The sequence below is a fragment of the Octopus sinensis genome, linkage group LG9 (genome assembly GCF_006345805.1).
Source record: "Octopus sinensis linkage group LG9, ASM634580v1, whole genome shotgun sequence".
In the NCBI taxonomy this organism is placed as follows: domain Eukaryota; kingdom Metazoa; phylum Mollusca; class Cephalopoda; order Octopoda; family Octopodidae; genus Octopus; species Octopus sinensis.
In genome coordinates this window covers 39,631,021-39,653,520 of record NC_043005.1, presented here as the reverse complement: position 1 = coordinate 39,653,520, position 22,500 = coordinate 39,631,021, and the positions used below count along the sequence as shown (strand labels likewise).

The 22,500-nt window shown below is 35.4% G+C and overlaps 1 protein-coding gene across 2 annotated transcripts in view; it reads left to right on the top strand.

The window, feature by feature from the left end:
• The first annotated feature begins 2,111 nt into the window (after positions 1-2,111).
• LOC118764827 overlaps positions 2,112-22,500 on the top strand; it is a 1,200,000-nt gene continuing 1,179,611 nt past the window's right edge. The window contains exon 1 of one of the 2 annotated variants that reach the window (XM_036505914.1): positions 2,112-2,281. Coding sequence is in view for 1 of the 2 variants with exons in the window: in XM_036505913.1 (XP_036361806.1) it covers positions 2,220-2,281 (62 nt within the window). In the remaining variant the exon portion in view is untranslated. The remainder of the gene's footprint in view (positions 2,282-22,500) is intronic. The other variant, XM_036505913.1, reaches the window with a different exon arrangement.

Genomic DNA, 22,500 nt, shown 5'->3' with positions numbered 1-22,500 from the left:
TATATATATATATATATCTATATATATATATATATATATATATATATATATATATATATATATATATATATATATATATATATATATGTATACTTACACACACACACATATGTAAGTAAAGAGAAAACGAGCTAAGCGAATAACTCGGGGGAACCACTACCATGAATTCGAACAACAAAGACAAATGAACGTATATTAAATATCATACAAAATAATTCTGGGTTTGTTTAAATTAATTTATACTTCACTTCAAGTGTATGTACAACAAAAGTTAGGTGCAACTGTCATTAACTTTATTTCAAAAGGAACGAGGAGAGATAATCTTCCCAACCAAGAATTTTTCTCCGGAACTAACATGCCGCTAAAGAAAAGACAATCTGATAATCTGGATAGCAGGAATCAGTGTTTATTGCTTAAATAGGCGTCATCAGCACAACAGTTTTCTGACGTTAATTTTAATGCTGTTTCTTGTGACTTGATTTCCATCTATGTTTTCGAGGTTTAGTGCTTTCATCAAGAACTTCTCTGAGCAAACGAGCAAACTCAGGAAATACTCGGGGGTTCTCGCAGCTATAGCTTTCTACGACTTAGGTAAATATCAAGGAAACTTTGACAATATCCTTGGTTTAACTACGGTCTTAATTACTAAATTTTCCTCTCTTATCTCAAATTGTCTTTCAACTGAGTGAACCGTTTCCATTCTATAATTTATAACTTCCATCCTTCTCCCTATATTTGTTTACTGTTAGAAGGTGTCGGCTGAAATTTCTAAATTTGACAGCAGGTCATATATGTATATTTATTCGGAAGGAATATAATCTGTGGAAATACGAATTCTGTATTTCAATTCCTCAACAACGAAATGATGAAGGACTGAGATGTCAAATTCTGAAGCTAATCCTGACAAAATTTGAACACTGAATCTGTAATAAGCACAAAAATGTTGGTTAATAATTGAGATTAATAGAATGCATATAAATACATACATACAAATATATACACATTTATCAACACAAATATACACGCATACACATACACACGCGCACGCACATACACACATGTATATATCGTATCAAGCTTACAAGCAATGTACATTGCCAGAATTTAAGACTCAAAACCAATAAAACAGGGCACCCTAAATCCTAGTTATAGTATCCATATGAATAGAGTTAAGAGGGGACTACCTTGTAGTGGCATAAAATCGTACAATCAGTAATAATGAAGTAAAACAAAGTAATGCTATTTTATTATATAACTGAGAAAGATTTTGAGTTAGAATTGAAATTCCGTTTTTATCTATGAGCAGTTACTTGAAACATACGTATTAAATGGACTGTTAAAATTCAATTGTGAATCTGTATTTTCCGCTTCTATAGACATAAATAAGCAATCAACAAACATTACATACACTCACACACACACATACACACGCTCACATACATATATATGAATATGATATCTATCTATGTATACACACACAACACACACACACACACACACACACACAACACACACATATATATATATATATATATATATATATATATATATATATATATATATATATCATCATCGGACTCCAATGGCGCTGGTGTTGTTTTGCGTTGACAACATATATCATTTACGTGCCAATCGATTAAAAGTGTGCAATAAATTTGCCGTAAGGAGAGGTGACTACTCTTTTTATCGATTTTACTGCACATGCGCGCGCGCAGGTGTATTTATTACATATATATGTATGTGTGTGTATGTATGTGTGTGTATGTGTGTGTATTTTACAGTCGGAGGGAATATACATGTAATTGAAGGTTATGGTCATATCACATTGTTCTACTCTGATTCTGTCAGAATACACGTGTGTGGAATATTCAGTCACTTACACGTCACTTCAATGAGAAGGTAACTCGTTTGATAGAACAACCGAATCCTCATTGTGGAAAGCGACGGAGAAACATCCATCCAAGCACGCGCGCGCGCGCGCACACACACACACACACACATACACACGCACACAGACAAAAAAAACGTTACATGTCTACACATATGTAAGTGCGTATGTGTATGTACGTGAATGTTTATGTATGTTTGTGTGTACGTGTATGACGTGATGCGGCGTATCCACGTGATAACGCGTTCGGCTTCCAAAACCAAGAAACCGAAATATCATGACTTTTTAAAGAGTTGTTTAGCGGAAAAAATCTACAAAGGATATTAGCAGAATGTTTAGACACTCGGAGAATACTGAGACAATGGCAAGAAAAGGTGTGATCAAGAGAGAAACGTAAGTAAGATATATTTAGAAACATTATTCTAAAGTTTACAGTTGTCACATTCACAGATACGAAGCGTTTCTTGTCACTGTTTAAAATTCTTTATAATTTTACGATACTTTGAAATGGAAGCTTATTTTCGCTTTCAACTTATTGCAGATCAACGTGTTTTTGTTAATCAAATGTACTTTTGTCATGTAACTGGATATTGTTGCTGGATATCAGTGGAGTTTTGTCATTACGTATAAAGAGAATACATTTATAATATTCAAGGTTTTTCATTACGCACAGAGCCTCGTCATTACGTGTGACTATAATTTTATTCGGAGAGAACGGCAGTTGAGTTGCAGAGTATACGTATACGCATTTCTATCTATCTATCTATCTATCTATCTATCTATCTATCTATCTATCTATCTATCTATCTATCTATCTATCTATCTATCTATCTATCTATCTATCTATCTATCTATCTATCTATCTATCTATCTATCTATCTATCTATCTATCTATCTATCTATCTATCTATCTATCTATCTACCTAGCTAACAACATCATGATGATGGCTGTTCACTGGTGGCCGAGCGAGATCATCACTGACCATTGCCCATGCAAAATGTCAGCAATGCCTGTGCATAGGACTATTGTTCCCACCGGAAAGTCGCTTCGCTGGCCTTCGCGCAACGTAAAAAATTATCTCCAAAAAGACATGCTATGATTTTCTCATCTTAGCACATCGTAGAAACCATATCTTTTCATTATGTATAAAAATAATATAAAAACAAGCTAGAAGAGTTAAATTTTTAGTATTCCAAAACTTTATACAAATTATATATATCTACCTTTTTACGTTTAATTTTCTAATGACATACAGCTGATCAACTATTTATATAGTATATGCTTCGCACGTGATTAAGTTTGTCATGATTTTTATTTGAAAAATATAATTTGGATTTAATGATTCCTTTAATTTATCATAACATGATAAATTTATTCCACTCTATACCGTGATCCAAAAGTCTTAAGGTGAATCCATATATGAGAGTTTTATATTATCTATATTACCAGTAAAGGGTTTTGATACCAACCCCTCTAATCTATAAGGGGATAATATTTTTAAAAGAATGAGAAATGCTTTTGTTGACCATCAAGATTTCAGAAATTAGGCATGAATACAGAATAGTTTTGCTGTATCCCTCAGCAGTTTGAGCTCTTCCAGATTCTCTTACAACGTTTAGAATAAACACTTTATGCTGAGGGTGGTGCTGTTCCTCGAATGCAGGAGTTGATTACTCATCAGGCGGCGAAGTAGTTTTGTAGGTGTTTAGGCCCCTTCAACTGCGACACCAGAGCTACCTTGGGCCACTCGCAGATATAAGAGACACAACTCCCTCACAACTTTACCAGCTTTGTTAAGTCAGATATGACTTTGGGCCAGATGTTTCTACCATCCTTAATACTCGATCTTGCTGTTCCACTCGTCCTCTGATTTGAACCAAATCCAATGTTTTGGATTCTCAGCGGTTTCTTACAGCAAGAGGTAAAAAACGGTATTGTTAAACGTTGAAACCACTTGTTTTTCTCAGACATCACTTTTACAGGCAGAAATAAATGTGTTCCACGTAAACTATTTTCTTATTATCGCCGTAATGTGAAAGAAAAAAAAATTATTTTCTCACTTTAGCTATATAACTCAACGAAGCTGATAGAGAAGTCCTGTTTCACAGCTAATCCTTACAATGTTACATAATAGAAATGTTTTTACTGCTGCTGGTATTGTTGGTACCTAACTTGTAATTTTATGCTAAATAATTTAGTTGGGGATAAAAAAAATCGTATAAAATATCGAAGAATGATATGGAATTTTATGACTAAATTCTCATCCTAATTGCTTAAAGTAGCTCTTTACCAGTTTTTCTGATATTTATCACCTCACTTGACACTAAATGGAATAATCTTTCTCTCGTATCTGTCTAAGTGTTTAGTTGGATTTATATGGTTATTTTAGTTCTATTCAAGACCTTGGAATTGCGATTATATCTTTTCCTCACATCTTATATCAATATAAAAAGAACTGCGCAATTACTTGCAAGACGATGGAGAAAATTCATAACTAGGAACTTCTAACTTTCAAAATGACATTAAAGCAATAAATCTCATACTGTTCAGTTTATTTAGCCGGAACTACATAGCTGGCCCGAGTTATGCGTGCGTGATCAATTGTGACGGATAGCAAAATACTTAGTCTCACTTATTCTCAAGTGTTATCTCACAGATTACAACTATATACTTGTTCTAAATGAAGGACAGAGAGAACCGAACTCTAGACAGTTATTACATTATCAAGATATATATTATAGTTGTGATCCACATTCAACTACTCAAAAGATTGATAGGAAGAAATATTATTTCGCCCAGAGTGATTTGATTGTTAAAATGGATAGACTTACAAAAATAGTCAAAGACAGAGTGAACCATCATCCTTTTAACTGAACAGAGTGTAGTTTCCATTACAACATCGGTCTCAGATCTTTCTGAACTGAGATCTTTCCTCTATACGACCACCACAATATAAAAAATAAAATAGAACGATAGAAAAAGTATTACATTTGGTTGGACAAAGCCTATTACAAGTTTAATTGCCTACCTACCTAGCTACCTACCTACCCAGCTACCTACCTACCTATCTAATTAACTAACTAACTACACACATATATACATACATACACAATATTAATACGCTGTTTTTGTACGTACCTGATGTGTGCGTCACACTTACTTCAAAGAAGTGGCAAATCCGGAGAGAGGACAGAGAGGATGTAAGGGAAAGAGAGTAAGAGAGAAAGGGAGAGTGAGAGAGAAAGTGGGAGAGTGAAAGAGACAGTGAGTTGTGAAGGCGTTCTTTTTGTGCTTTTAAATGTTTCAGAGAAGTAACAGGGAAAGAGAGAGAGGGGGAGTGAAAGAGAGAGTGAATGGTGATAGCATTCGTTTTGTGTTTTTAATTGATTCAGAGAGAACGTAAGAGATTCTGCGGTAACACCACATCTCAAAAGCGCTCACTCTTTTCTCATCTGCCTTCAACATTGTCCACGACTCGCAACCGTACGTCGCAATAGAGAAAATGACAGCCCAAAGTAGCCTTATCCCAAGTAGCATTGACACACCATGACTCTTCCAGGTGTTCTCCATATCATGTACCGCTTGCCTCGCTATCGCGAGCTTTCTCTGTATCTCTGGTGTACTTGATCCACTGGTGCTGATTGTAGATCCCAAGTACACAAAATCATCCACTTCCTGAATCACCTCTCCGTCTACGGTGAAGTTACCTCGGTCTGTCCTGTACTTATGCACCATCAAGATCTTTGTCTTCTTTACATTCAGGAATCTGTTACTTTGTGCACTCATGTCTTTCACTTTGCGTATCATCTGCAGCAATTCGTCCTTGCTGTTACATATGAGACTAATGTCATCGGCGTATCTCAGATTGCACAGCCTTTCTCTGCACACCACCGTCGTAGTTCTCCTTCACCGCTCTTATGATATTTTCTGCATAGATGTTGTACAGATATGAAGACAGAACACATCCCTGTCGGACACCCTTCTCAATACCGAATCACTCAGTGTCACCGACGGACGTCCTGACAGATGACTGTTGATCTTGATATAGTCGCGCCAGCAGTGCGATTAAGTGTTCAGGAAATCCCGTGTCCTTCATGACGTCCCCCATCTTGCTGTGTTGCCTTAGAGTAGTCGATGCAACACACGTAAAGTGGGATGTTACATTCCTTAAACTTCTCGATCATCATCCTGATTTTGACTATCTGTTCCCTTGTTCCTCTGTCCTTGACAAAGTCGGCTTGTTCCTCAGCGATGACACTGCTATATTTCCGCTGCAGTCTACCTACGATGATTTGCAGCAGGATCTTGCTTGCGTGGACAATAAGGCTGATGGTTCGGTGGTTAGTGCACTCGCGTGGGTTGCCTTTCTTTGGTATTGGTACGAAGACTGCACGACACCAGTCGATCGGCCACTCCACGTCACTCCAGATCTTGACACACAGTCTCCATAACAGTTCTTTCCCAATATATCCCGTCGCCTTCCGTACCTCGATGGGAAGTTCATCCACGCCAGGGCTTTTCCCGTTCTTAGTGTGGTACAGCGCCTGCCTCACTTCTTCTTTGAGTGGTTTCGGTTCTCTGTCTTCTGCTACAGCGGGTGCAGCGGAGAGATCTTTCTGCCTCCTTCTGTACAAATCGGTGCTGTATTCTCTCTACCTAGCTTTGATGTCCTCTTGCTCTGTCAGGATGTTACCTTCTTTATCGTTGATGACGTCACTACGTGGAGTCCACTTCCTCTTTCTACTCAATTCCTTCACCAAACGAAAAACAGACTTCATGTCACCTTTCTGTGAAGCATCTTCCGCCTCCAGACATATCTGATCTTAATGGTTCCTATTGTCCTCTTGTCCTCTAGTGCCTGTCTGTTGTACTGCTTGTCAAGTTCTCTCCATTTCTGATGGTTTCCACTTGCTTTTGCTTTCCTCCTTCTTCTTGCGACCAGAAGAAATCTTCGATGAAAATTAGGTCTAACATTTGGAGCGATGGTGATGGCTCAAATTGTGTGCTACTCACAAAACCATTCTACATTCTATTAAATGATATTCGTTACAGAGTGACGGTTATGGTTTCTATGTAAAGTAAATATATACGTTGATACGCTGGCACATTTGAATCCAATTTCCATTTCTCTTCAGACTTTGTGTCACCAGCAAATGCATTTTCCCTTTCTATTCAGATCTTTGTATCTCAACCAAATAAATTAGGGCCCTCAAAACTCAAAGGGATGAGATTCGGATATTTCTGGTAACTTTGCAATTGCCTATGTTGTATGAATGGCATAACACCGTATCCGAAATAACTGCTGTGGATGGAGAAATAACTCCAGCAGGTTTTAAAATCTGTAATATGGGAGAGTTGTGATCTCTCCGTTATTTTACATCTCTTTAAACACAGATTCTAACTGAACAGCCTCCTGGACTTGCAGCTCCTACTGATCATTCTCATCCTCTCTTCTAAATGTGAATAATCATGTAACTCCTCTACAGTAAGAACATGCTCGTCCCTCTCACCCTTTTCAAACTTTAACCCTCAATATCCTCATCACGCGCCTCAGGTTGTGTAGTGTTATGAGCTGCAGGATGACCTCATTAGTGTCGGTAGAGTGAAAAAGACACCCAGTATACGCTGTAAATGGTTGATGTTGGGAAAAGTAGCTAGCTGAAGAAATCATGAAAAAGCAGATAATGGAATATGGTACGTCCTTGGGCCCATCCGATTCTCTCAAATATCAACCCATGGATATAAATGATGATGATGATTAGATTGTCTCACATATGTCGTAAATAGGTGAAGACATTTAGAAAGGTGATGTGATTCATAAAGATACGACTTTGCAGTTACATACTACCGATCAACTCTGATCGAACTGACCTGTGGTCCAAAACACTCAGATCGGTACTTAGTCTTAATTTTGTAGACTTAAATCATCAATGTGTACCGCCTTTTTTAATGCAGAGCAGATTTATGAGGAAGATTTGGTAGTTATTTCTAGTAGGTCGAAATATGGCATATATGCTTCCTTGTTGGCTACTGCGGTTACATATTGCTGCAGATAAACGAGATTATGCTGAGTAACTCATACTTTCAAGTACAAACCACGGTCACAAAACGTTATTAAGAGACATCTGGCGAAAGAACTCCAATGTTTGTGTGATTACATTAAATATTAGTCACAGAACAACAATGAAATGAAGTTGCGTGGACTAGTGGTTAGGATGTTGCACTCACAATCGTAAGATTCTGGTTTCGATCTCCAGACCGTGTGGTGCGTTGTGTTCTTGAGCCGAACACTTCATTTCAGGTCGCTCCAGGCCCAACTGCAGTAAATGAGTAATCCTCTGATGGACTGGTGTCTCGTTCAGGGAGTATGCTATGATTTCGTTTACTTATACGCCATGGAAACCGCGTAATCAGCCCTCTGAGGTCTAGGACATTAATGTGCAGGGACTGATTATTATGATATAAAACAAGAATGAAGGCGCGTGTCCTAGTCGTTAAGGGTATCTATTGGAATCACTATCATAAGCTTGTGGGTTCGATACCGCGACTGAGCGATACGCTGTGCTCTTAAGCAAGGCAATCTATTTTATGTTGCTTCAGACTACCCAGCTGAAAAGGAACGCCAGTCCAGGGTTGGTGCACCTGCCTCCGACAACTCGGCTGTCAGACCTCGGATATTTCACTGAAACAAAATGGGAAAAACTGAAACGGTGTCAATGTTTCTCCGTCAGAAATAATTATCCAAAGCATGGTATATGTTACAAGGTCATATCCGCTTGCGAGTGACGGCTGTGTGTTCTTTTTTGTTTCACAAAACAAGGTTTTCAATTGTTTTTCTAAAATTCAAATTTAGAGTGGCACCTTTACTTTACGCAGACAGAGGATGAAATGGCTTTGACAGCAGGCGGGAAATGGTTTCTTTTACCTTTTCTTTTAAACTCATTACTTCTCGACACGTTATAATCTCACCTAGGCGAAATGTTGGAATTGCTAGCGGCATTTCTTCCATCTCTCACTAATAACCCATAACCCTTCCTTCTACCGTCTGTGTGTAAATAATTATATATAAGTCTTTATGTACAAGTGCCTGTGTGTATCTTGTACTGTGTATAAGAGATAAGCTAAGTCGAGAATAAATTTTTTGACTTATTGTCAACAAGAATATTTAAGAAATACATTTAAAAAATGTATATTGCAGCCAGTTGGTTCGTGAAAAAAGTAAAGGTATCCCCGCATTACGGCTACCTCAGGTAACAAGACTTCGTGCTTACGGAAATTGTAGAGTATGACAACTAATTTCGAGATACAGTCTATTGTTTCGCCCTTACGCAAAATGTGATAACTTTCAAGAATTTAGAAACTACACTCACTTCGTAGCTTGTAAGACGCTACAGACAGACAGACAGACTGACACGCACACTTACACACACATACACACACATACGCACATATACACGCACATTCTTTAAGTGCAATAGAAGCAGAATTTAATTAAAACAGCCATATATGTATCATGTTTAATGCAAATACATTACGGAACGCATATTCATTGCGGCATTCGTCCAGAGATAATACCTCTAATGTACATGATGAGTTTAAAAACAAACAGAATATGTGTTGGCTTATTAGACCAAAATTGATACAGTATAGTTAGAAAGAAGATCGCTAGACGCATTTCTGTTTCGTCACGTCATCAGTAGCATGTACTCACGGCAAACAACAGATAATAAACGATCACTGATGCTGCGAATAGCCTGTCAGCTGAATGAATATCTATTATATGCAACAGAAGTAGCATTAGATGAAAACACAGCACGTCTTCCTTCATATATTCAGTTTTTACACATGAGTGTTATTATCTCGGGACGAATACCTCAGTAAATTTGCCTTTCACGATGTATTTACATTAAGTGCAATTTATATACAGGAATCCCTTGCTTTACCGAAGTAATGCATTCCTGAAAATCTGGCCGTAACGTGAAATTACGGAATATAAATTTTGTTTTCCTATTGATTTTCATTTTATCAAGCGAAATTGCATTCCTACTGACTTGTTCGAAGAAAATAAAAGTACGAGTAAACAACAGAGAACAAGCAATACGATCACCTTTCTAATGAAAATGATAGTTTCTAAGCGTACACAGTATAATATATATATATATTATATATATAATATATATATATATATATATATATATATATATATATATAATATGTATGTATCTATGTATATATGTATGTATAAACAAAAACATTCCAAGAAGAATACGGTAGGGAATTAATAGCAATCCTAACTTCATAAGAGTACTTTCTCACCATAAAAGGCGTTGACTAATATATGAGGAGTGGTGGAATGAACGTTAAAAGGAAGATAAGGAACAATATTTATTATCTTACTAGCTGGTCCCTGTCGTAAAAAATGACGGCTAATTGTAGTATTTTGTATATAAATATGGATGGTAAATCAAAACAATACACTTGTCAATGTTCTCATACGTTCACATACTTCCCTTGTACACGCATATACATACACACATATACTCACACAGAGTTAAAACGCTGTACGACTTTTCTTTTCAACGTTGAATGTTCACCATCCCACCAGTTTGCCATCAACTCTTCTTTCCTTATTCATCTATTACCCCTTCCTTTCTCATTCATTTGTTGTGACAGAGGAAGCACAAGAGTATTATTATAGTAGATAGTTCATTATCACCAACACTAGCTTGAGGGGTGAAGAACTTACCCGAAGTTGTTTGGTTAGGACGCATCATCTCTTCGTATAGCTCCGTGTAGGAACCGAGCTCATTGTCAAATCTTGTAATTTTTGCTACGTTCATGATTAGGGTCATTATTAGCAAAAATCTTCAGACCTTCCCCTTTAAGTGCCGACTCTTTAGCAATAATTTTTGTACTCAATTTAAGTGGCATAGGTGGCACTTCCGTTGTCCTATCTTTATTCTCAGTTTGTTCTTTTTCTAACTGCATCAGTCTTCATTAGCTAAATTTTCTCTATGGGACTTGAACAACTCAGTCATACCATTCTTCTTCAAATCATACATACTTTGCAATTGTCACAATATCTCTCCGAATCTTTTATGACTTTCTGCTCGAGGAAAACTTATAATGACACGAGTACAATCTATCCATATATTTTTCCAAGCAGCTTTCAAATTTGAAGCTTTCACTTCATCCCATGACCAACTATATTATCCGCAGCATCCATTATGTTGAAATCTTTCCAGAAGTCTCTAATTGTCGAGATATCCTCCCTGTCAATTACTTTCATAAATTGCTTGAAAGTTTTCATAATATGCCATGAAGTTTGCTATCACACCTTGATCCATTGACTAGAGCAAAGAAGTTGTATTCTTAGGGGTATATTCTACTCTCACGTTATCGGAAAGACCGTCTAATTTCGCTGGGTGGCTCGCTCGAAGCATTGTCCAAAAGAAGTAATGCTTTGTTGGAAATATTATGTCTGGTACTGTATCTTTCTACAGCAGGAGAAAGTAGACCACACTTTGAAAAAGCACTTAGCTATGCTTTATTATTTGGTCGCCAAATCAGGGGCAGTTTAAATTTTGTGCAACTCTTCACCGCCCTTGGATTTTCGGAGTGATACACGAATCATATTTTACAATTTCTGTAAGCATGAAATCTTGTAACCTGAAGTAGTCGTAACACGGAGGATGCCTGTAAACATACATACATACATACATATATGTTCGTGTGTGTGTATGTATATATGTATATGTATGTATGTATGTATGTATGTATGTATGTATGTATGTATGTATGTATGTATGTATGTATGTATGTTGTATGTATGTATGTGTGTATGTATGTATGTATGTATGTATGTATGTATGTATGTATGTATGTATGTATGTATGTATGTGTGTATGTATGTATGTATATAAATATATGCGAGTGTGAGTAGTGTGGAGCTTTTATGGCTTAAATCTGAAGTGTAAGGGGTGAAGTACTCATGAACGTAGCAGCTCTTCAACCCTTCAACTAACTGTAATCATACAGCGTTTCCTCCCCACCACCCGCACTCCTTCATCTTTTCATCTTCTCATTTCGAGTTTTACATCAAAACATGACAACAAGCTGCCTCTGATTTGGCTTCAAATAAGAAGGCATCTTTTTTTCCTGCTGTAGGAAATTATAGGATGAAATACATTTCCAAAATAGATTACTCCTTTTAAACAATGCACCAAGCGAACCAGTGAACGTAAGAAAGTTTACCGATAACGTGAGAGTAGAAATATATTTTCCGAACTTCAACTGCTCCAGTAGATGGATCAAGGTGTGATAGTTAACTTCAATGCATATCATCTGAGAAGAACTTTCAAACAATTTATGAAAGTGATTGACAGGAAGGATAGACTCACTCTTATGGACTTCTAGAAGAAGCTGGAGATGTTGCTGTGTATATAATAACTGAAGTGATATCCTCAAATTTGTATCTGTGACTTTACAAGTGTTCCACAAGGTGAAGTGTCTACACCAAATTCAGAAAGACATTGTGACCCACGCAAATGATGTAGGATTTCAAGTAATCATAGAGAGTGATATGAATGAGTTGCTAGTGGCCTATAAAGAAAGTCTATCTTGCGAGGAACTGATGCTGTGAGAATACTGATGAAAGTACGAAAATACTCTACTTAAACTGACTGCAAAACTTAAAACAAAAAAAAAACAAAGCAAAATGAAAACGAAAGGGAAACATGGGCAATAATAGTGAACTTAACATAAAGATTTCAAGAGGAATTTACAATGAGCTTAGTTTCTACACTGAGCTGTACAAAGAGATGATGCACCATATCTATCAGATAAGGTCTTCACTCCTCAACTAACTGTTGATGACAATAATGGTGGTATATTATTTACATTATTTACATTTGACGGATATTTGTCCTCATCTTGTTTGTTGTTAACACAATAATGATGGTGATGAACAATAAGATAGAAGGTAGTATCATCTTCCCAGGGACTCTCATTCCACTACTATCTCTGAGATAATAGTCCTCATTTTTTTGTGGTAAGTACTCACCCTACTACGATATTGCGATTCTTATTTATTTCCTAACGTATTTCACTTCAAATAATTTTATATATAAATATTGTATTGCGTAGGCTGCTTTGTTTTTTATTGTCTTTCTTTCGAAAAAAAAAATCATCGGTACACATTATTTCGTTATTTCATGGAAGTCCATAGAAAAATTAATTCCTTGATACAGGAATTTGCCTTACGGCAAGTTTTTCAATATCGCATTAGTCCCGTAACACCAGGTGATTCTTGTATATATTTGTTGATAGTAACCTCATTAATGTAGGAAAACTAGCAGCAAGAATGAACCAAGGCATAGAAGTAGAGAATTTTAAAATTTCTTAGCAGTTATATAATTATTGAAGAGCCATTGTAGTCACTATTTCTTCACCTGACTTTCACCTCGACCGGTTTTCTTTCTTTCATATCTTGCCGTTGTTAGAATCGGCTGTAAATTACATCTGGCTTCCTTGTTATTTAAAGTTTCATTCATTACTACTGGCGTCTGTTGGCGTGTAAGAATGATCCACTTTATGATAGAGAGATAATACAATGACAAACGATTGTCATTAAATCATAAGTATGTTAATAAGCCAACTGCTTGACTATTTCTGTAGTTTTGTAGTTTTGTCTCCAGCAAGGAGTGAAAATTAGCAAGCTTGCAGAATCATTACTGCGTCGGCAAAATACTGAGCAGTATTTCTTCTGGCTGTCTATGTTCTGAGTTCAAATTCCGCTGCGATCAGCTCAATTTTGTCTTTCATCCTTTCGGGGTCGATAAATTAAAGTATCAGTCAAGAATTTGGATAGGTATAATCGAAATGCTCCCTTTCCTTATACCAAAACTGGAAAGAATTACGTGTGAAGTCCGAGTAAGATACGGACCCGCCTCCACCTTTCGTCAATGATCCTCTTTTAGGGGAAATAGCAAATTTCGACAGTCCGTTTAATAAATAATTAGAAGCGGGTTGGGATAGAGATTCTGTTAGAGAGACAAAGTACAAGAGGCTTCAATAAAATAATACATTCTATTGTTTTCGTAAATATATGATCATTGTTTAATCGTGGGATTGAATCTTGCTCGGACTTCAGTTACACGGTGTGATCGCATATTTCAGCTAACCTTTTAATCCAGATATATCAATGAAATACTTAAGTAATTGATTCAATAATATATTATAAACATATAAAGGCACATGGTCTAGTTGGTTAAGTTATTGCACCCACGTGGTTCCCATTCCCGGACTGGACGGTGCGTTGCTTTCTTAAGCAAATACATCATTTGAGATTGTTCTAGTTCATTCAGCTTTAAATGAGTTCCTACAATATCTGGGAAGTTAACCTTGCTACAGACCGGTGTCCTCTCCAGTGGTACGTGTTGTAATCTCAGTCACTTATACGCCATGTAAGTTTCATCCTTATGAAACCTCGGGTTCCCGACAGACCCAAGTCTTATCAAACATTGGGAGTCTTAGTTGAAGAAATTTCATTGAAATTGAATAAAGAGAACTTGGATGTATGTTAAAAGTTTAATTGCCGCTGGATGTATACGGTGTGGAGTTTAATGAAAAGTACAGCATAACAGGTATAAACATCGTGACGTGTATTAATTTAAAAATCTGAAATAGGAACAGCACCACCTTTAAAAATATCAGCGGTGCTATTAAGTCGGTGGAAATGTGGTTTCCTTGAAAAGAGAAGCAGTCAGAGAAAACGGGTTAGGCATGCAGATGTACCACGCTAAGTTGGTGGTGAAAATAAAAACATTTACTACCTTAGGCTACAGACCTATAGTCGCCGTAGACACCGAAAAATGTATTATTAGGAATCGGACTTTTGGTAAAAGGAATACGAAAATGAAATAAAACAAATACATTGAAAATTAATTACTCTCAGTTCTATCTCGACTTTCTTTACCTGTCTTTCTCAACAAGAATCTATCTGTATACCATGTTTTTTTTTTATATAGATTTTAACTCATACTTTTCCTTGCTAAAAAAAAATGGGAAAGGAAACGCCTGAAGGTTCATACCAAAAGTTTGGATCAATACTTCTTTCTAGTTTTAATCTCGAATATTCTATGAACTTTTCTTTCTCCTTTATTGGCTGAATACTTGCTGGTTTTGGGGAAATAAAAATAAGAAATGAATAAATTATTTGTTTGTGAATATCCACTGGTGTGAAAGAACTGGGATCTAATTCTATGATGAAAACACGTGGTTTAAAACGTTGTAAGCTAACTAGAGTGTTAATTTGCATATTTCCTTCCTGAATATTATTCATGTTGTACTTTCTTTCAACTTGATTTTATTTGACCAGCATTTCAACATCTTAGAAAATAATAAAATATCGTATTTGAAATTCAAGCATACGATAAGGTTTCGAATCATAATTGAAGAAAGCTACTCGTGTTCTTCAGAACGTCAAATGCACCATACTCCAATCATTTAAACTTCTTCCATACCAGCATTAAAGTTATTGATCTGAGGTCAAAAAATAAGAAGCAATATATTTTGCCAAGATCAGTAATTTATTCTTTACGGCTACTGTAAATTATTATTTATATAAAATATTCTCAAAATGTGTTCGTTTGTGATCAAGTCCTTTATACACGCTTTAAACTTATATGGACAAACATACATGTAAATGTCTGTATTTGTCCATGTTTGTCTATCTATCTATCTATCTATCTATCTATCTATCTATCTATCTATCTATCTATCTATCTATCTATCTATCTATCTATCTTTCTATCTATCTATATATATATATATATATATATGAGTGTCGAGTGGGTGGGGTTGGGGTGTGTAAGTATGTATGGGTGCGTGCGTCTGCGTGTGTGTGAGAATATAGGTGTAATGCACGAGTGTATGTGCATGTATGTATAGGTGCACATATGCATTTTCTGTATACGTGTGTGCACAGAGTACATTTCACTAAAAAAGTAGTATATATATTAAAGGCGGTGCTCCAGCATGGCCGCAGTCAAGACTGAAACAAGTAAAAAGAAAAAAGAATATATATATATATATATATATTATATATATATATATTATATATATATATATACTACATACATACAAGTGTGGTTGTGTGTGTGTGCATGTGTAAAGGATAATTATTTATATATTAAATATTTACATGCATAGGATTCTATCTATGTCTATCGTGCTTTCCAAACATACACGTATATGTATGTATCTATGAATCGCGTATATATATATATATATAATAATATATCTATATATAATATATATAATATATATATACGCGCATTCATAGATACATACATTACGTGTATGTTGGAAAGCACGATAGACATAGATAGAATCCTATGCATGTAAATATTTAATATATAAATATATTTATCCTTTACACATGCACACACACACACACACACTTGTATGTATGTATGTATATATATATATATATATATATATTCTTTTTTCTTTTTACTTGTTTCAGTCATTTGACTGCGGCCATGCTGGAGCACCGCCTTTAATATATATACTACTTTTTTAGTGAAATGTACTTCTGTGCACACACGTATACAGAAAATGCATATGTGCACCTATACATACATGTACATACACTCGTGCAATACACCTATATTAGCACATAGGAAGAATATGTCAGAGTTACTAGAGCATCTGTATTTATAAGGTTACCACAATGGCGACTGTATATACATATGTCCGTATACATTCATGTGTGCGTGTGTGTTGTGTATGTATATGTATATATATGTATGTGTGTGTGTACGTATGTATGTATGTACCATTATATGCATGTGTATGCATGTATATATATGAATGTTGGGTATATATGTATATATATATATATTATATATTGTATGTATGTATATTATATATATAGGATATATGATATGAATATATATATATTATATATATATATATATTCATATCATATACCCTATATATAATAATATACATACATATATATATATATATATACATATATACCCACACATTCATATATATACATGCATATACACATGCATATATAGGTACATACATACATACGTACACACACACATACATATATATACATATACATACACAAACACACACGCACACATGAATGTATACGGACATATGTATATACAGTCGCCATTGTGGTAACCTTATTAAATACAGATGCTCTAGTAACTCTGACATATTCTTCCTATGTGCTAAATAAACACGTCTTATGTTTATAACTCATCTAAGTTTATCTTCATCCACCATCCTCGCTTGCAGTACATCTCATAATTAATTCAAAATCTGCTTTCTTCTTACTGTAGTTATGTCCTTTTTTCATATGAACGCATCTCATAATTTATACTTTAACATATATTCTCCACCAGGTGGAGCGACGTGTCATGTAATAATTTGGCTGTAGGCTACATCTTTTCCGTTTTGACAATAGTGGAGCATCGTTGGTTTATGTGTTTCCATCAAGATCTCTTTATAAATAACTGTTTGAGGCAAGACCCCCACTTGTAACTAACTCTGTTCTATATATAAATATATTGTTCAATACATCATTAAAAAGAAAAGATAAATGAACTGGCCTTTCAATGCCATAGGCTAATGAAACCGGTTTCCCTGGTCTGGACGCCAGTCCCTCGTAGTAATACTCAATTTAACAAGCTGAGTGTTCTAGAAGTGTTTTACACAAAAATATAGCACATTTCTGATCCCAGATTCGAAACCGCTATCATACGATCTTCAGTACAACATCCGTAACCACTAAGCCACACACCTTGACATTGTTCGAGTAATCACGTGTATTCCTTTATTTAGACACCTCCTACGCACGATCCCACCCACGCATAATGTCATCTGCCCAATACTCATGTGATATATACAGACACATTTACCAACATATACACATCATTGTTTGTTTGTATATGAACATATATATATATATATATATATATATATATATATATATATATATATAATATATATATATATTTATATATATATATATATATATATATATATAATATATAATATATATATTATATATATATATATTTATAATATATATATATATATATATATATATATATATATATATAAACCACCTTAGAGAAGAAGAAGAAACCAAACGAAACAAACGAATCGAATCGAATCGACGCGAAGGCGCTCAATCATACAATAGTGTAATAAATAAAATATATGCATACATACAAACATATATGTACGTAGCTACATCCACATGTATATATACATGCATATATAAATATATATACGTGTGTACAGGACACCACAAATAAACGTAGCACTCAACGAGAAACGAAAACGTAAAAACAGCATGGAATGGACCATTTTTTTAACAACGAAAAAACAGAGTACAAGACAACTACACAAGGAAAAATCCCCTTCATCAGCTGTCCCTAGTTCAACTCCAGCGTGTTTCGAAGGTGAGGACTGAACACATCTCGGCGAAATAATCCTTCCAGCGAAAGAATTAAATAAAATTCCTTTGCAGAGGGGTAAAAACAAGGAAAAAAATGTGACAAAAACAGGACGTAAAAACAATACAATTATATATATATATATATATATATATATATATATAATTTGTATGTGGGAAATAAGTTTAGAAAAAACCATTGGTTTCACATCTAGCGTGAAGTAGACATATCTTCATTTTTTCTAAATGATAACTGTTCTCTGCAAAGAATGTTTGTTTTTAAAACACAAGAACGCCGGTGATAATTCAAGAAATATTCCCCTTAAAAATTATGGCCGGGGGAGTTGTCTTCCATCGCTTGATAGCTAAAGTAAAAATTTCCGAAAATGGGGACAACTCTCCATGGCTTCCATCGTGGAGTTAAGGTAGCCTACTGGTTCATGTGAGTTCATAAGGGTCATATATTTTTCTGCTATACACAATTTACATAGTCTTGTTTCATTGCGATAGGGTCCACAAGTTTCTAGTAATTTTCACCTGATGTTAAAGGGCGTATGATTGTCCTTTAGGTGCCATACATATACTGCGAGTGTCGTTGCGTTGCGTCTCTCCGAGACCCTGAAAGAGAGTCTGTGGTTGTTCAGGCGATTTTTAAATTTGGATTCACAAGATCCGACATAAATTTTAGTCTGTCTCCCTGTGTTGGCATTGATGTTACTGATATTTGTGCTGCTTCTGTGCACCTTCTGTTTGCTTGGTACACTGTAGCCTCGGTGTTACATCGATCGTCCACTGCACATTCATTTCTAAGTCTACATGAACAACCTGCCTCTGTCCGTGGCTTAGGATTGCTACGTATTTTTATCTTAACATCGGCACCATATAGTATATACACCGGCATTGAGTAACCGTAAAAGGAAACGCCACGGCAACACATTATGGTTCGCTCCTCGCTTCTCCCTAAACGTCCGGACCTGCGTAGGTAAGATTTTTCTTAGGTTGGTGATAAGCATTTCACGCGACCACACAAATATAGAAAGAGCTTTAACAGACATAATTTAAGAATCTCTTTCAGTTTGTGCACCCAGTTGTTAAGAAAAAATTACTTAGCAATCCTAAACCACGGACAGAGGCAGGTTGTACATGCCGGATTAGAAATGTTTTCTTTTCTAAACTGTTACTTTACACATGCAAAAATAAACAACTACTCTATATTTTATAGAGTATGCTCTTCCTCTGATTTATGATCTGCTAACAAAGATATATATATATATATATATATATATATATAGATATATATATATATATGTACATACACACATAGACCTTTAACCATATATATATACACATAATTGTTTGTGTGTATATGTATATGTATTTATATATACACACAGACATTTAACCATATATATATATACATACATGCAAATATACATAATATACATACATATATGTATATCGATATGTAATTGTAAGATCCAAGGATCTAAGTGTAGGAAGTTTGTAAGCACTTATTCACTCACTCATTGATTGATTGATTGAGTTATTCATTCATTCATTCATCATTCATTCATTCATTCATTCACTCATTCATTCATTTATTCACTCATTCATTCATAAATATAATGTACACAAACTGCAAAATATTTGTAGAGAATTTCCCGAACAAATATTTATTTTATTAGAAGTTATCGGAAAGCAAAATCGAGGCATGTGAATTATCCGAAATTTCTTACCCTGCCGAATTCCGATGTAATCGTAAGCTTCACCATCTGAAGTTCTTTTGCAGAAACCTTATAAAGAATATCCATTTTTCGTAAGGTTGTGAGGAAACAAATCAAGGGGTGTGGAATGGTCATAGTTCTATGCCAAAATATAAACAGGAATGCTACAAAATGTTATCTCGCAATGTAAGTTAACTAATTCACAGTGAGTAGAAACTAGTTATCTTAAATAATTATGTTGTTTGAAAACCAGTTTGATAAAAATATATGAATAATATTGGGTTGAAAAACCCTTTTGAACAGAAAAAATCGAAGTCTGACCGTGGGGCCCGATATCACATCTTCTGTAGACAGACCAATGCAATCGTTCTTATTTCTCTATCTGCTTTTGAAACATTATACTTATCAGCGAGAATTGTATGTTGCTGATGTCGTAAGAATATATAAACCTGATATTTACGTGGTATTGCCTATGCCCTTTTGAGCTTCGAGATCCAGTTCTAAAAAAACATTCAACGTTCTCATGAGAAGTTTATAAATTCGTATGACGTCAAAAATCTTAAAAATAGAATTTATAAGAATTTTCTAGAGAATGTAGATTTTAATAATTGCTTCAGTTTTGTAAAAACTACATACTTTAAACTAAGTGATAAGCAGCTTTCTTTATTATGGCAAATATGCACAAGCATACGTACATGACATCTAAACACTTTCTGTTTATCAAATTCCATCACAGACACGATGACATGCATCTGTAATGGAATGGTAAAAGATACTTATCTACGCTACCACACAGTAGAATCGAACCGCTCAAATCTATGTGTTTTCGAAGAGAACACCTTAACCACACAACCATGCCTGCATCCTTAGTTCAAACTTTATATCGTTCGACACACCACTGAACTCTATCTACAGTAGTTATAATTTCGGAACGCTTTTGTTTTCTTTCACCACTAAAATGCTATTTAGCTTTGAATATCACCATTTAGAGGATAAATTTCCCCATTTATGTTTTGTTACTGCTTTGCTCTTTTTTTTATAATCAACAACCGCACCCAGCGCTGTATAGTTCGTGTGTTTTCAATATTGTCATAACAAACTTGTCATTTCATTATCAAAGTCGTCATAGATTCATATGAAAAACCATTGATGAAAGAACTTCCATTAAAACTACACACCAACCCAATTAAAAGAAGAAAAGAGAAGAAAAGGGAAGAGAAGAGAAGAGAGAGAGAGAGAGAGAGAGAGAGAGAGAGAGAGAGAGAGAGAGAGAGATCATCACTGATCGTTAGTGCAGAGCTGGTAACACTCGGCTGACTTTCATTGGTTGCAGGCAATTTAACGTTTTATATTTTTTCAAATATCTTGTTGAAAGAGAGCATGGAGCGGACATTAAAGGTATGTTTTCGCGTGAGGTGGAAGGGATGGTGCACAAGCAGTGGAGATTAGATTTTTGATTTTTAGATGGTCGAATTAACCCCTTGATATTTTTGACAAGTAAAAAAAACAGAAAAAGCCACAAGAACATTTTAAAGAATGCTTGGTACTGCTACGTATTATACACATGAGTATGACATCGTGACATGCGCCATACTCACGCTAATTGTTTTAGATGACTATGTAGTCATGTGAAAACTTAGAGACCCTTTCAGCTCTCTAAACTAAGAGTCAGTTCAGCATCTAGGAAGTGACTGGTAAAGAAAGAGATAACGGCACTAGCAGTAAGGTGGTCGTTGAATTGGACAATGTGAAATGAAGCATCTTGCTCGAGGAGATAACTCGCTGCAAGTTCATGGAATTGACCCCCTTATCTAACCCTTGATTTAACACGTACATCTGGCTTTTGTATGCCTGTAGTAGACCCAACTCTGTTGAAAGCCAACGGACTAAGACTTCGGTTTTAGAATAATTTCCTGCTAACATTGTTGGAGATCCTGAAAAGGATTGAAGATGCTTTCTCCTTCCTTTCACTATGCCATAAAAACAAAATAAACATCGTTGTCTCCTTGAGTGATTAAGAAACTCGCTTTGCACTCACTTAGTGTTGAGTTCAGTACCAGTGAGTAGCACCTTGGACCAATGTCTTCTACTGAAATATAAAACTGACGAAATGCCTTATGTTGTTGCGGATTAGCTGTGACTCAGACTTGACTGAGCAAATCTATGATCTAAAATTCTCCAGCCGTAACCATCTTATCTTTTACTTTTTTCTTTTGGACTACGTTGTCTCTAATAGAATTTCTATTGTGTAGGTGCAGTATGGCCGAATGGTTAAAAAAAAAACTTCGCAACTACAAAGTCAGGGTTTCAGTCGCACTGCTTGACATCTTGTGAATGAAATTGAGTTGAATGACACTAAATAAAAACTGTCAGTTGGACTGTATCTTATATTGAAGAAGGT